This window comes from Rhinatrema bivittatum, chromosome 14 (assembly GCF_901001135.1).
Source record: "Rhinatrema bivittatum chromosome 14, aRhiBiv1.1, whole genome shotgun sequence".
NCBI lineage: Eukaryota > Metazoa > Chordata > Amphibia > Gymnophiona > Rhinatrematidae > Rhinatrema > Rhinatrema bivittatum.
The window spans coordinates 46,433,541-46,448,873 of record NC_042628.1 but is presented as its reverse complement, the minus strand read 5'-3'; the positions used below and the strand labels follow the sequence as shown (position 1 = coordinate 46,448,873).

Here is a 15,333-nt window from a genome sequence, read left to right as displayed (position 1 = left end):
AGGACCATGCTACACTTTTGTTGCAGTAATTTGTGAGCTCTTTTTAAGTGCATAAAAAAATAAAAAAACAAAAAAGGAGATTAAAGTGTTTTGGGGCACACAGTGAGGGGAGGTCTCTCACTTATTTGAGACTAACTGACATGATTAAAAATATAAGTTCTTGATATAGGCAAAATTGCAACATAGCATGATAAGCCTATCCAAATCTTGGTGTGATGGTCATTCTTTTATGAATTTACATTGATATGCAATTTCATGTATCCATATCTGCATCCTATCAAGTGAGATCTGTATAGGGTTTTGAATATAGGTATTCTTTCACTTTTTGGTTTTATTGTTTAGAGTAATAAGGGGAAGCATCCTAATTCTTCTCTGCCCCCGTTATTATGTTTCTGTGGTCATAGAGCACCTATTTTCAGAACTGGAGGTATAGAATTTCTATTGGGGTTCTGTCCCATGATAGTGACAATTGAGAAATTATTACTTACCTGATAATTTCCTTTTCTTTAGCATAGAAAGATGAATCCAGAACCAGTGGGTTATGCATCTCTACCAGCAGATGGAGACGGAGCAAAGCTGACATCACAGTATATATATATACTCCGGCAGTGACATCAGGCCGCCAGTATTCTCTGCAAAAACCAACTGTGTAGATAAACTAACAAAACTTGATTAATACCAGATAAACATTCCAGTACTCAGTCAACAGGAAACACAGAGCTCAGACGAAGAATGTATTAACACTAGGCTAGGGCCTGGATTAACACTTAGCAGTAACACCTGGACCTTGTAGTCTCGCAAGAGGCCCATAGCACAATTATTCGGCAGCCAAGGGTGGGAAACTGGATTCATCTGTCTATCCTATAGAAAGGAAATTATCAGGTCAGTAGTAATTTCTCATTTCTTGGCATCTATACTGATGAATCCAGAACCAGTGGGATATACCCAAGCTACTCCTGAATAGGGTGGGAGGCTGCCTATAGTCCAGTCAAAACCACACGTGCAAAGGCTGGGTCCTCCCGGGCCTGCACATCCAGTTGATGATACCCGGAAAAGGAGTGTACGGAGGACCACATTGCAGCTTGGTAAATGTCGACGGAAGATAACAATCTAACCTCTGCCTATGACACTGTCTGAGCCCTACCCTGACTAGGTAACGGCTGCTCAGCCTCCATATACACAGCTGTGACTACCTCCTTAATCCAATGAGCTATTATAGCCCACGAAGCGGCTCCCCCTGTTTACCTCCACTGTGGAGGACAAACAGGCAGACCATCTTCTTGAGAGGTTTAGAAACCTCCAGATACCTCACGATATGTCTCTTAACATCCAAGGGTCACCACAGGTGATATTCCTCTGCTTCTCTCTCTCTAGCCAGAGACAGCAGAGAAATGGACTCATTCAAGTGAAAATCTGAGTCCACTTTTGGTTCCAATTGCGGAGTAATCTCCCCATGCTCCAGGGAGATTATCTGGATCCCTAGCAGGAAAATTGGCTCCAGGTGTACTCCAACGCTTACCTGCAGCACCAGGCATGCAGGTTTTCACTGTTTGTGACTGGATAAGATTGGCCAGGGCCCAGGACTGCAGTTCTTGAAAAAAAATTCCAGCCAAGAAAAGGCAGAAGGATCCATGTGAAGGCCTGGGAGCAGGTGTTCTGAGCCTACTGAACTACCTTTCCCTGCTGATGAACCAGTTAGGGCAGCCCCAAGATCAGGTGACCCTTCTGGCAGCTCTTTCTCCATTCCTGCACTAGGCTGGGAAGAACCAGGCTTAGTAAAATCAGAGGGGGGTAATTCCCCCTGACCCTCTTAAACAGCGCTGACACAAGTTAGAAGGAACGCCAAGCTGAGATGTCTGAATATGATACGGCCCACACAAGACAAGGCACTTAGGTTTCTTCGCTATAGGCACCATCAGGTAAGACTCACTCACAAGACCCTGCCAAAATAAGCGCCCACCTTGAGCTCTGACAGAACGCTCGGGGAATGCATGTAAGAAGGGCCCTGGTAGGCGCATCTGTGCTCAACTGGACACACAACCAAACGCACAACAGGCCGCACAGTCAAGCGCGCACGCCATGATCCAACGGAACTGAAGAGGGCAGTTTATGGTGCACAAAACGCACGAAGGTGCCACCACGGCCTACCATGTGGTGAACCAGCTGAGCCTTAGCATGGGGCCTAGCCACAAGGGCTGCTCAATCTGCTGGGCTGCCCCCGCCCCTGATCCCCAAACACCACCAGAGGTGGGAACAGGCGTCGGAGCACGGAGATGGGGAGGGGGTTAAGAATTCCTACTCCTCAAGAAATTTTAAAGCTTTACCTGAGCTTAGCTCATCCCGGCTGAGTACAAGCACGATCTCCAGCTGCAGGGGGAAAGGGTATATACCTTCACCGCTGCACTTGGCTTCCTGCACCTGCTTGCCTTTCAACTGTCGTCTTTTTTTGTTTGTTTGGTTTTGTTTTTTTTTTACAGCTAAGTCCATGCCAGCTCAAAAGCCAGCTACCGGACCAAGATACTCATCTGAGGGACCATGGAAATCACCTCAGGAATTCTCAACTGAGGGAGAAAATTGTAAGGGGTCTCTTGTCACCTCCAGGATGCACTGGTCTGCCATGATTCTGGTCCACTCCTTGCAAAATAAAGGGACAGTCTCCCTCCAATAGTCTCCAGCGAGGAGCACATCAACATGCCTTCCTTGCCCAATCTTGCTTCCACCGCCCCCTTGAGAACCACCGTCCCTCAGGGATCTGCGCTGACTCCAGAAGGGCTGCTGTCGGCCAGAACTCTGCTTCTGTGATGCCGGACCAGGGCTCCTGCCCACACGAAACCTCTGCATCTCCCAAACATGAGCTTGCGGCGGAAAGGACTTCTTCGGGGTCTTTTTGTCCTCAGGTAACTTATTACCCTTTGCCTCTCTCAACTGCTTCATGAGCTGCTCCAGGTCCTCCCCAAAGAGCAGCTTCCCCTTGAAGAGGAGATTCGACAGCTGAGCTTTAGACCACACACGCGCTGACCAATTTTACAGCAATAGGAGCCTCCGCACCACCACCACTGCAGAGAATGTCCGGATCATGTCCTAAAGAGCATCGGCCACATCGGCCGCTCCTGCTTCCAAGCAGGCCACCTGCACTGACTCAGCTGCCGTCCCTGACCACTTGTCATGTGCCTTCTACACCCAGCATAAGCAGGTTCTCTGCATCACCGCTGCAGGAAGACTCAAAGCTAAAACCTCAAGCAGCCTCTTGGGCAGAATCTCCAGCTTCCGATCCTAGTTTTGCAAGGTCCTCTTGTGATTTAACAACTTTGAATAATTTTGTGTCGTCAGCAGATTTGATCACTTCACTTGTTCCCAGCTCTAGGTCATTTATAAATATATTAAAAAGCAGTGATCCCAGAACAGGTCCTTGGGGCACTCCACTATTCATCTTTCTCCATTGAGAAGTGACCATTTATCCCTACTCTTTTCTCTCTCTCTCTGGTGCATGGCTCTGGAAGGAGCTCTGGTAATGGCCACCAGCTGAGGACTATTGCTGCACTGACTGGGCTTGGTGAGATGGGGGCAGATATAAAATAAGGTAAAAATTCCCAAGATAGATACGAATGAAGGCTCATATGGGGCCTGAGCACAGCCCTGGAATTCCAAATAAGCAGGGCCAAAACAGCCAAGTCCAAAGCAAGATTTCACTGTTGCAGGCATTACACTTGCTGACAGCGGTGGACTCACGATGTCTGTCCGGCCCGGGTATTCGCCACCCAGGCTGGCCCAGGGCACATCACGTGGTCTGCCGCGTGTGGCTCTGTCACGGCCGCGCACAGCAGACCACGTGACTGGAGCGATCGGCCCACTGGGGGATGCCAGATAGGCCAATCCGCTCCTGCTTGCTGAACTAGGATGGTCACTCTGGCCTTTGCTGGGGACGGGGCAAGCTTTGTGATAAGGACATAGGTGGTGCTTCAGTTAATGTGGGATTGCCTACACTCCATGCCTTCTGCAAGTGCTACAGTGACAACCCAAGCCCAGGAACCTGGTTCTTTGCACATAGCCCCCCACATCTCCATTCTGTTCAGTGGAATGAGGAGAGCCCTGCCCCTCTGATACTGCAGATCAGGCACCATAGACTTGAATTCTCAAATCCTACTGTAATTTACATGGCTTTTCCTTTTCTGTGAGTGCCCTCATGTGGACAAGGAGAGCACAGACTTGTGCCGTTCCCAATGTTGCTATAAAGTAGTGTGGTTGCCATGCTAGCTCACAGGAATATGTAGAAATAAGGCAGCACATAAGTTTGTAAGGGATAGCTCCATAAACGATACCATTTTGCACTGTGACTAGCTTTCAAGAGCTGTGCCTCCTTATTTGTCAATGCAAAATGATTGAAGGATAGTGATGCCCAAATACACAAGCAATTTAGAAGGTGCAGCACAATGGTGGTGCCTATTTTCTCAGCTGTAAAGCTGGAGCTGACCATGGCGAGAGAGCTTATTCTCATTACAGAAATCAGAATGCAACTACAGAAGGACTGTGTCTCACAATGGATGAGCAACCCGCTATTGGTTTCTGTTGCAAAGAGTTTGAACTCAAATGATCAAATGTCTTGGGTAGTTTTGAAGTTCCTCTTAGGATCCTGATCATAAGCTCCTTGATGCTGTGTTGAGAAGAATTGCCTTGCTCTTCTTTGTGTTATCTTGAAGGTTGAAGCTGAGGCAGGAGGAAGAGTAGGCAGAACTATGGAAGCAGAAAGACTAGAGGAAAAAGCAAAGGGACCAAAAAAAAAAAAAAATAACAAACCTCATACAGTCCAAAAACAGTGTCTGTCCCTGAAGTGATAATTTTGTGTCCTTTTAATCAAAAGGGAAGGGCTCCAGCTCCCTGCTTCCCTCCCACGACAGGGCTTGTGCTCAAGCATCTTGAACCCTGGTCAGCTTAGTCTGAAATTTTACTTAAAAAGAATAACTTTGTCCATATTCCATGGTAGCAAACACCCTTGCAAGTAGATGGGTTAATAAAAAATAGTTTTGAGTTAACAAACGTTCTCTCCTGCTCAGCAGTATCTGCTATAATTTTTTTTTAAGAGATTTGACCAGCCATGCAATCTGATTGAATACTTATTTTGCTTATCCTCTGCGTGTACTGCTTGACCCTGACGTTGCATTTCTTGTCTTACAGTTGTGACTTGGGCTGCTGCCTGATTCCCTGTGTGATAGACGAATTCAAAGATGTGATGCACAGCTGTCCAAATTGCAAATCGCACATCTATACCTACAAACGCGTATGCTAACAGTGCCTGCCCCAGCCACGCCAGCACCTGGAATGTCCATTGTCTGACTCCCTTGCCTTCCATGACACTGTTTTTCCAAATTTGCTTAAGAAGCTGTGAAATAATACTTTATTCTAGTCCTGCACCAGTAAACATAAGAACAAATAGCAGTTTCAGAATGGCCTTTAGGTTTGTTAAAGCATAAATGACTCCCCTTTCCTGTGGAGGGCTATCAGTGGTTCTGCACTTAGTAGTGGCCAAATTGCTAAGGTTACAAAGAAGCACGGAAGTCTGGCTCTTTTTCTGCCAGACTGGTTCTCAGCTTGTGAGCCCTGAAGACATGTTGGAGCTGGCCGTAGGATGAAGAGCCCCCCACTAGGAAAGTTAGGGTAATTTAAGATGTAGTCTGTTCATGTTTCTAAACATAAAGCATGTCAAATTTTAGTATCCCTTCATAACATAAAATAGGGGAGCTGATCTGTGATAGCACCTGCAATCCTGGCCGAGCTTTTAACTTGGTCTCACAAAGAAGGTGAGGGAGCAGAGTTGCATACTGCTGAATTGCACCTGAGTTAGCCCTGTGATTTGTTTTGGTGGTTGGTGGGAAGGTAGTGTGGTATAGGTCCACCACAAAACAAAGAATAGTACCCGAGTTAGAATCCCAGCTTTGCTACCACAGTGACTGTGATCCTGAGGGTCTCCCCTCTGTAACTGGCTGCTTCCAGGTTTTGCCCGTGGGAAGCTACAACCACTAGAAAAGAGGTGTCCCATTTATTTGATTGATTTAGAGCTGCTCTAGCAGATTGCCAACAGCTATTTTCACAACAGAAGACCATCAACCGAAAAAAAAGATTTTATTGTAAAACACAGTAGGATCCTTTTTGGGTTAAATGTGTTGTTAACAGCTGGACAGGTAGGCTTAGAAGAAATTCTCCACCTCTTGCAAAAGGGTACCTGCAACAAGAAAAAGTCAGATACATAAATAAGGTACTGCCAGGTTTTGGGCTTGCAGGAGCTCTCAGAAACCTGCATTAGACACAGGGCTTATATTAACCTGCAAACACTTTGAGCATTCAGGAAAGGACTTGAAAATGGGTTATCTGTTCTTTCAGGGGCCTTGTAACCCTTGAGTCATGTCCAGTGAGGTACAGCTTCACACCCTTATGTTTCAGAGAGGGCCTTTGGCAGCCTCTGCCTTACAAATCCCACTCAGTACTGGAAGCGTTTACCTACCATCAGTGGCTGCTTCTTTCCCAGGTTACATCCCATCATCTGACATCATTGCACTGCAGCCTCCACCAAACAACTTCTCCTCAGTGTTTGTAAGTAAGATAAGGTAAGAGAACTAGGTCAGCCTAGCAGCAGAGATGGATTTGTATCTCCGTGGGCAAAAAATTAATTGGTAAGGGCTATCTCTACTGTTGCAGTTGGTACTGTATCGGCCTGTGTGAAAGAGATAATCCCTTCCCTGGCATCTAAGCTTGGAAGGCCATAGGCATGGGTTTGGTAGGCCATAGGCATGGGTTTGGTAGCAATGTTGTCAGACAGTGCACTGAGATCCAAATTGGATGAAAGATGATTTGCAATTATGTCTTGCACAATTTACATGTGTAGTAAATGCTTTGCTACATGACTGGAACAAAATATTCCTTTTTAATGGATAACTACTCCGAATTCTTATAATAGGTAAGTTGATCATTCTTTAACAAGTTAGGCTTGCACTGCAGGAATGTTACTCTTATCAAGTTTCAATCCTGGATGGCAGTAAACCAAGCTGGATTTAAGGATACTAATATGCATGAGTTATATCTACCTGCACAAAAAGCTTATACCTATTCATTAGGAATATCCTGAAAAGCAGACTGGTTTGCAGCACAACACCCCTGCTCTAGAGCATCAACAGCACCCTCCAACATTAGTCAGCAAGGCTACTTACTTTACTGGCCCTGTTTACATGACGGGCATAGATGCAGAATGTTCTCTCCCAGCTAAGGGAACGCTTGATTACTAGAAAATGGTAGAGAGAAGCTGTGTTGGCCCTGATTGATTCCATGTGGGTTTTGCTATTGAAGAGGAAGAACAAAGAAGATTTGCTGGAGGAAGAGACCTCTGTTAGTGTATAGCAGTAGTTAGAGCTAATGCAGCCACTCTGAAACTCATGGCAGCCATAGAGAAGTGCGTGCATTGTTTAATACTGATGCTTTATTTATATCTGTTACCCTTTAGTTTTTAGACTAGCGCTGAAGCAGCCTGTCCTGGTAAAACGTTAACCAAGTCAGCATGTTTTCTTCCTTAGTGTTGCTTGTGGATGCCAGAAGCTTGGGCTATATTTAATGCACTATTTTGTTCAAAGCACCAATCATAGGTTTCTTGCACTTTACACTATTCAATTATTTTGGGACTAATACGTGAGATAGATGTTTGCAATTTATATGACCAGTGCTAAGTCCATCTTGTATCGGAGGTCTTTTGCTCCAGAGAAGCTGCACATTATACTCCTTTTGGTGGAGTTTTTCCCTTTTTTTTTTTTTTTTTTTACATAACCGCACCAGCCTCTATTACATTCGGTTTCACTGCTGCACCACCACGTTCTCAGGTTCTTTGCCTATGTGCCAGTTCCGATCAGTGTGTTTCTAGCTAAGGAATATCAAATGGAGTTTAGAGCTTGTGTGCTTTAGATCATGTGTTTTTCTGTTTCCATAGATATATATACAGCATCTCATACCAGTGTACAGAATGATTGTTTGCTGCAGTAATGGAACAGCTCCTGCTCTACCTTGGATGATATTGAAAAAAAAACAGAATGTCTTTTGTTTAATAGCATGAAATGGAGTTTGGAGACCTGTACTCTCTCGTTGGATTATCAGTGCATTAGCTTTGGCTGTCAGGAAGACAAAGCTGGAAGCCATGTTAGGTTTCATGTGAAACAGAAGCGTTCAGCAGAGGCCCTAGTCTTTCACAAACCGTTAAGCCTGACTTGAGCAGAAGTGCAGGGATGCTGAACGGCAGGAGTGAGTACCCTAGTGGGGCAGGCCTGTATGGACAAGATTGTGACTTTAGTCTTCACATGACCATTGTTGCCACCACAACACTATTTGTGTGGGAGGCTTGCCTTGCTGCTACCCATGCTCTACCAGTTTTGTGAAGAAAAAAAAAAAAAAAAAAAAGAGTGGATCACTTTGTGGTGCATCAGTGCAATATTTTTATGATTACTAAATTAACTGATGAATAGTGTGTTATATATTTGTGGCTGTACGTAGAGGGTTCTAATCGCCAGCACTGTGGCCTACTCCAACCTTACAGACCTTTTGCATGATTAGCAGGAGCTAAATTATAAGACTGCATGAAACCCTCGACTGGAAAGTACTAAGTTCAAGCACTGGCCTATTGCTATATGAAATATTTGTATAAAGAGTAACATACTACTGCTTTTGCCTGCTTGGCCTCTCTCAAGCATCTGCACTGTAAGAGCAGAATTTAAGTGGTAATAAGCATACAATAATACTTTTTCCCCCCTCAAGCAGTCAGAGGTATGTAATGTTTGTTAGAACTGATGCCCACATTGTTTGAGGTTGCAAAGATGCTTGTGCTTTTGTTGGTCCCAGCCTGCCTCTATTGAAGAGGAAATCAGAACAATGGGGCTGATGCAATACCATGCACTCAGCCTACCACCCAGCTTGATGCACTAGAATAACTCCCAGTGCAATAATGGGATTAGCACTTCCAAACCTGCACATAACTAATAGCATTCAGCACATGTAAATGCCATGTTGATGAGGCTATTAGCTAGTACCCCTGATGTGATAAAAAAAAAAGCCACCGTACCCCCAACATGCACATTTTAACCCTGAAAAATTAACACCAGCCCAGAGCTAGCGTTAAGTCTTGAGGTGCCTGTTGTTCCTTCAACTTAATATCGTCACAGTATGAAATAGGAGGAACCAAAGCAGCAACATGAAAAAAAAAAAAAAATTTTTGATGGCAGTTAGGTTAGGGAAATAGACCCTCAATTTACCAGTGTGTTTTCCTAACCCATGGCTGTGCGCACAGCCACGTCTCCTGGGCGCCTAATGCTAAGGACGCACTAGGGCCGCACGAGTTCCCCTAGCATGTCCTTTTCAAGGTGGCTTGTCATTTGTATATTGCATCGCATGCCCAGGAGAAGCGGCTGGTGAGTGTTAGGAAAAGCAGCACCTAGTTTGGCCACCCATGTTTAGCGTGTCCATATTGCATCGGCCTGTGCGAGTGCAAGGCTTGCCACCTCAACCCAAACATGCTGAGCTCCATCGGAGGAGATGTACTCCTAGTATATTCCCCTAGCTGCAATGGGACTAAACCAGGACTGCTTTGGCCTCTTTGGGTTGAGCTGGGGGAGGTGGCAAAACCTACATAAGTGAATAGCCTAATGCACCCCAAGTATTCTAAAAAGATACTGAGGAACTGGATAAAAAAGTCTGGGGCCCCAAAACCCCTACCGATCATTAAGTGCTGCCCTGTCCTCCCAAATATCACATCAGAATATTTAGGAAACAAATATCAGTAAATAATTTTCTGCCTATGTGTCATGTTACAGTCTGGCTGTATTTATTTCTTATAAAAGGTACGTAGCAAGGAAACTTATAACACTAGGCTAAACCTGTCACAATCTTTGATTTAGAGCAACCTGAGCCACTGGAACAATAGTCTGTGAATTTTGCTTAACACTGTTTTAATAATTTTACCTCAAGATTTAACAGAAGGGCTGCTGAATCGTGCACTCTGACTACTACTATTATTTAATCTGTATTATTTTAGTTTGATGGTCAATGATTAAACTATTTCTTTGTTTTAAAGTGAAGAAATCTCGTGTACTTTGACTCTCACTACCTTTCTTCTTTTGGTTGCTTGCGATCTGTACAATCCAGCCCTAGGGGAGGCTGCCTTATGCACGCTGGGCCTTTTTCTCCTGACCTGCCACTTCAAAAGAAAACCAGACAGGCTAGGCCTTTTAGTATTTTAATTAGGGGTTGGATTTTTTTTTTTTTTACAATCTGTAGATTTGTACAACTGCTTTACCTGGAAACACTGGAACCACAAGCACATGTATGCAAGAGGGTAAGCAGAGGGCTAGGTAACTTGTCCCTTATGCGATGAAGTAAGTTAGTCACCTTCCTGTATAGCCTTGGCAGTCACAGGTTTCTGAAAGCATCCTTCTGCTGGGCCATCCACTGGTCAAAGGTCTGGGTCTTGGGATTCAGGTGCAGGGTTTGCGCCACATTGCGATCTGGCTTCATCTGGTAGAAGAGAAACATGTTGCCCAGCTCCTTTGCCCCTGGGAATCCCAGGTTCTTGAAAGCATCAACTGACATCTGACACAGAATGAAAAATGAGAGCCAGTCTTCCCTTCAATAACCTTATTTACTGTGGTCTCAGCTTGCACTGCAAATATGTTCAGTTTTATGCTCCTCTTCCTATCATCTGCCACTAAGTGCCACTGTAGGAGTTCGGTTAAAGGCTGGTTTTGCACCACCCAATGGGTACATATTCCAGCAGCAACCACCAAAGACGATGAAGCATGCAACTCAGGGAAAATGTTATTCTGTGGGTTGGAAAAGCAAGTACCCAGACTATGCTACTTCTAGATAAACTGGCCCATCCCAACTCTGTAAAGTAATGGAGCATTAAATCTGTTACATGCCTGCCTGCAGTGCTTAATGAGTAGACCAGAACAGATCTTGCTAAATCATGTCCAGGTCTAAACTTGCAGATCATTACAGAGAATAAGTAACAACTTTAAGAGTACATTTCAAAGTTTACAAGACCTCTTAAATAGGACTTGGTGCCACCTTCACCCCTGTAACAGGGACAGGGTGGCTGAAGGGAGCCAGCACTTCCATGTACACCAGATTCACCTATGCTTTCAAGCATAGGTGAAAGAGTTGGATAGCAATTTAGTGCAAGAGATATTATAGGACTGTAATAGATTTAAATCTTAGTCCATGCCCCTCCCCATGCGTGCTGGAGCACATCATTTATGAAAGCAGAAGTAGAGAGAGCCTGAACTTTCAAGGGCCTCCAGAACAGTATTGGACCTGATACGAATGGGGAAAATGTTCTAATGTCCAACCGAGAGATTTCCCGAATGCCAGTGAAAACAGAAAAGGCAGAGAGAGGGAGCCTATGTGAGGAAGAGTCCTGAGCTCGACTTTGACTGTTAAAATGCAGGAATACCTTTAACAAAATGCTGGCAAGGTGGAAAACTCTATGTGAAGTAAAACAGTAGGGCTAAACCAACTAGGGCAAGAAATCACAGTTAGGAAAGTAAATAAAAGTAAGAGGAAAAAGATCAGTATGGTCCTTGGAGGAAGTGGCCGAGAAAGTCAGGACAAAAAAGATTAGCATTTAAAAAGAGCAAAGGATCTACAGAAAAGAAGAGCAAGATAGGATAATTAAAGCACGCATAGATGAAAAGATAGCTAAGATGGTAAAGCACAGTGGCAAGAATGTTTTCAGGTATGGCAGTCTGAGGAGGATTGGGTGCAGAGTGACTAGGAGAAAGGGGAAATACTAAAATACTGAACAAAACCAGGAAGGACCATGTCCAGTTGGTAGAGGTACTTAGGGTACATAGTGTGGTAGACATTTTATCTGCAGCTAGCACAAAGTGGATGGCCTGTATCTTAAGATATTAAGGGACCTTGGAGAGGTGCTGGCGGCTCGAGTGACAGACCTATTCAATCTTTGGTTGTGCAGGACTAGAGAAGGGCAAATGTTGTCTACCTTCATAAATGGGGTAATAGGGAAGATAGTTACTGTTCATTGTAAACCGGGGTGATATGTATATTATACAGGAACCTCCGGTATATAAATCCTTAAATAAATAAATAAAATAAAAATAAATGTTGGAAGCTAAGAAACTAACATTCAGTAAGCCACTTAATGAACAAGTTATCCAGCTATAGTGAGCCAGCTAATATGTCCCCTATACTGAGCAGGATAAAGGTCCCGCTGAATACATTTGCCTAAATTTAGCCAGATGGAGCTGGATAACATAAAAAAAAAAAAAAAAAACACACTTGACCAGCTATGTTTGAAAATAGCTGGGCAGATTTATTAGTTGGCCAACCTTGTGTGGCTGGATAACTTCCTATTGAACCAGAAATCTTCAAAAGTAGTGCAGGGCCTAGGGCCCATTTCTCTATCTTCCCTCACAAAAATCCAGATGTGGTTCTGTTGGGCCAAACACCCCTAATTCCCTCAAATTACAAGAGGTGTGTTTGGGTTCATGGTGGGCCCTCCCCCCCCCCCTCTTCTTTAAATATTATATACTACTGCCGCACCCTCTCATATATCATCCCCCTTGCAATGGTAAGAGGCCATGCCATATCCACCCAACCCCCTGAACCATCAAAATCCCTGCTGAGAGTGGAGTCCCACCGTACTTGCTCCTAGCACAATAGCTGGATGCATAATGGAGAAATTACTTACCTGATAATTTCGTTTTCCTTAGTGTAGACAGATGGACTCAGGACCAATGGGTATTGTGCTCTCCTGATAGCAGATGGGAGACTGAGTCAGATTTCAAAGCTGACATCAGCCTACATATACCTGTGCAGCGTGCTTAGCTCTTCAGTATTGTCTTCGAAAAGCCAGTGTGGATATATGTGTGCTTTAATAACTTGATTAACTTTGAACTTGTTCAACTGAACCAGTGCACTGAAACAAACACCAACACCTGGACAACTGCGGGTGTCTTGGATTAGAGGTAGGCCGTGGCTTCGAGATTTGATATCAGAGGTTCTCTATTTCTGGAGCAGCCTTGGGCGGGATGCTGAGTCCATCTGTCTACACTAAGGAAAACGAAATTATCAGGTAAGTAATTTCTCCATTTCCTAGCATGTAGCCAGGACTTAGGACCAATGGGATGTACAAAAGCTACTCCCCTATAAGGGTGGGAGGCTGCCCGTGGCCCACTTAGTGCTGCCCTTGCGAAGGCTGTATCCTCCCTGGCCTGAACATCCAGGTGGTAGAACCTGGAGAAGGTGTGTAGGGAGGACCATGTTGCCGCCAGACAGATCTCGGCTAGCAAAAGCAGCCTGGTTTCAGCCCAGGAGACTGCCTGGGCCCTTGTAAAATGCGCCTTGACCTCTAGAGGTAATGGTTTTCCTGCCTCTATGTAGGCAGAATTAATAACTTCTTTGATCCAGCGGGCTATGGTGGCCCGCGATGCCGCTTCCCCTTGTTTCTTCCCACTGTGGAGAATGAACAGGTGGTCAGTTTTGCGCAAGGATTCCGATCTCTTCAGGTATCTGACTAGGATTCTGCTGACATTCAGGTGGCGAAGGAGTTGCGAGTCTTCCGAATCCCTGTGCTCATCTGGTGATGGTAAGGATATGGTCTGGTTCATATGGAACTGGAAAACCACTTTTGGAAGAAAGGATGGTACCGTACGCAGCTGTATGGTGCCCGGAGTGAACCTGAGGAACGGTTCCTGACAGGATAATGCTTGAAGTTTGGAGATACGCCAGGCTTTGCATATTGCGATCAAGAAACACTCTTTAAGGTCAGGAGATGTAGAGACAGGGCACTTGTTGGTCTGAAGGACTCCCCTGCTAGGAAGTCTAGCACTAGGTTGAGGTTCCATAGAGGCACTGGCCACTTTAGTGGTGGTTGGAGTTTGACCTCTTTGAAGAAACAAGACACATCAGGATGAGTTGATAGTCTGATACCATCCATTTCGGACCTGAAACAGGCCAGTGCTGCGACTTGGACCTTGAGGAAGCTGAGGGACAACCCCTTCTCTGCATGCCATCCTGTAGGAATTCTAGGATCGTGGGCATCTTGGCTGTCCTCGGGAGACCGTGGTCTTCACAACAAGCTTCGAATACTCTCCAGATCCGTATGTAAAGACAGAGATGAGGAGAACTTGTGTGCCTGAAGGAGGGTGTCAATCACAGCTTTTGATTAGCTGCACTTCTTTAGGCTAGTCCTCTCAAGGGCCATACCATAAGAAAATTGAGCCGGGTCGTTGTGGGAGATCTGTCCCTGCATGGCGGTAGACGCAAAGGATTCCCCGCTAATAGTCTTCACATGTCCGCATACCATGGTCTTCCTGGCCAATCCGGAATGACTAGTAGGACCAGTCCCCTGTGGTGTTCTACCTTGTGGATGACCCTGCCCAGTAATGGCCAGGGTGGGAAGGTGTACAGGAGGCTTTCCTCCAGCCAGGCCTGGACGAGAGCATCAATTCCCTGAGATTGTGGTTCTCGTCTGCGGCTGAAGAATCTGGGGACCCCGGGCATTGCAACAATTGGCTGGGAGACCCCAATCTACTATTAGCTGGAAGGCTGTGTCAGACAGCAACCATTCCCCCGGGTCTAGGCTTTCTCTGCTGAAGTAGTCAGAGATGTTGCCTTTTCCCACGATGTGGGAGGCAGAGATCCCTTGTAGATTTATTTCTGCCCACTCCATGAGGGGGTCTATTTCCAGAGACACCTGCTGGCTCTTGGTTCCGCCCTGCAGTTGATGTAGGCAACAGTCATTGCATTGTCCGTCATGACTCTGATGGACTCGCCTCAGAGTCTGTGGCTGAATCGTAGGCAGGCTAGTCTGACCACTCAAGCTTCCAGGCGATTTATGTTCCATCCCGCTCCTTCCTTATCCCTGGGCCATCAGTTCCTGACAGTGGGATCCCCACCCTCGCAGGCTTGTGCCTGTGATGAGCAAGTTCCACTTCGGAGTAGATAAGTTTACTCCTCTGCTTAAGTGTTCTTCCTGTAGCCACCAATGAAGCTGCTCCCGAACCTCTGTCGGTAGCTGGAGGTGAATTGAGTAGTTCTGGGACACTGGGTTCCATCGTAATAGTAGGGAACGTTGTAGCAGCCACATATGGGCCCTTGCCCAAGGAACAACTTCCAGAGTTGATGTCATGAGGCAGAGGACTTTAAGGTAGTCCCATACCTTGGGGCGGACAGAGGTCAACAGTTTTTGTAATTGACCCATCAGCTTCCTTCTCCGTGGAGGGAGAAGGTAGACCTTGTTCTGTTTGGTATCAAACCGGACTCCCAGGTATTCTAGTGACTGGGAGGGCT

The 15,333-nt window shown here is 45.5% G+C and overlaps 2 protein-coding genes across 11 annotated transcripts in view; one reads left to right on the top strand and one right to left on the bottom strand.

Annotated features, from left to right (window-relative positions):
* The window catches only part of CDIP1 (cell death inducing p53 target 1), a 107,177-nt gene extending 97,935 nt beyond the window's left edge, over positions 1-9,242 (top strand). For 4 of the 8 annotated variants that reach the window (XM_029576469.1, XM_029576466.1, XM_029576465.1 and 1 more), the window contains one exon: positions 5,173-9,242. In XM_029576469.1, coding sequence (XP_029432329.1) covers positions 5,173-5,284 — 112 coding nt within the window. In that variant the 3' untranslated portion in view covers positions 5,285-9,242. The remainder of the gene's footprint in view (positions 1-5,172) is intronic. The other 4 variants (XM_029576472.1, XM_029576471.1, XM_029576470.1 and 1 more) reach the window with 2 other exon arrangements.
* Positions 6,101-15,333, bottom strand: part of LOC115075753 (nmrA-like family domain-containing protein 1) — a 35,078-nt gene continuing 25,845 nt past the window's right edge. For 2 of the 3 annotated variants that reach the window (XM_029576462.1, XM_029576464.1), the window contains exon 5: positions 10,243-10,611. In XM_029576462.1, the coding sequence (XP_029432322.1) occupies positions 10,432-10,611 (180 nt within the window). In that variant the 3' untranslated portion in view covers positions 10,243-10,431. Of the gene's footprint in view, positions 6,218-10,242; positions 10,612-15,333 lie in introns of those variants that run through there. The other variant, XM_029576463.1, reaches the window with a different exon arrangement.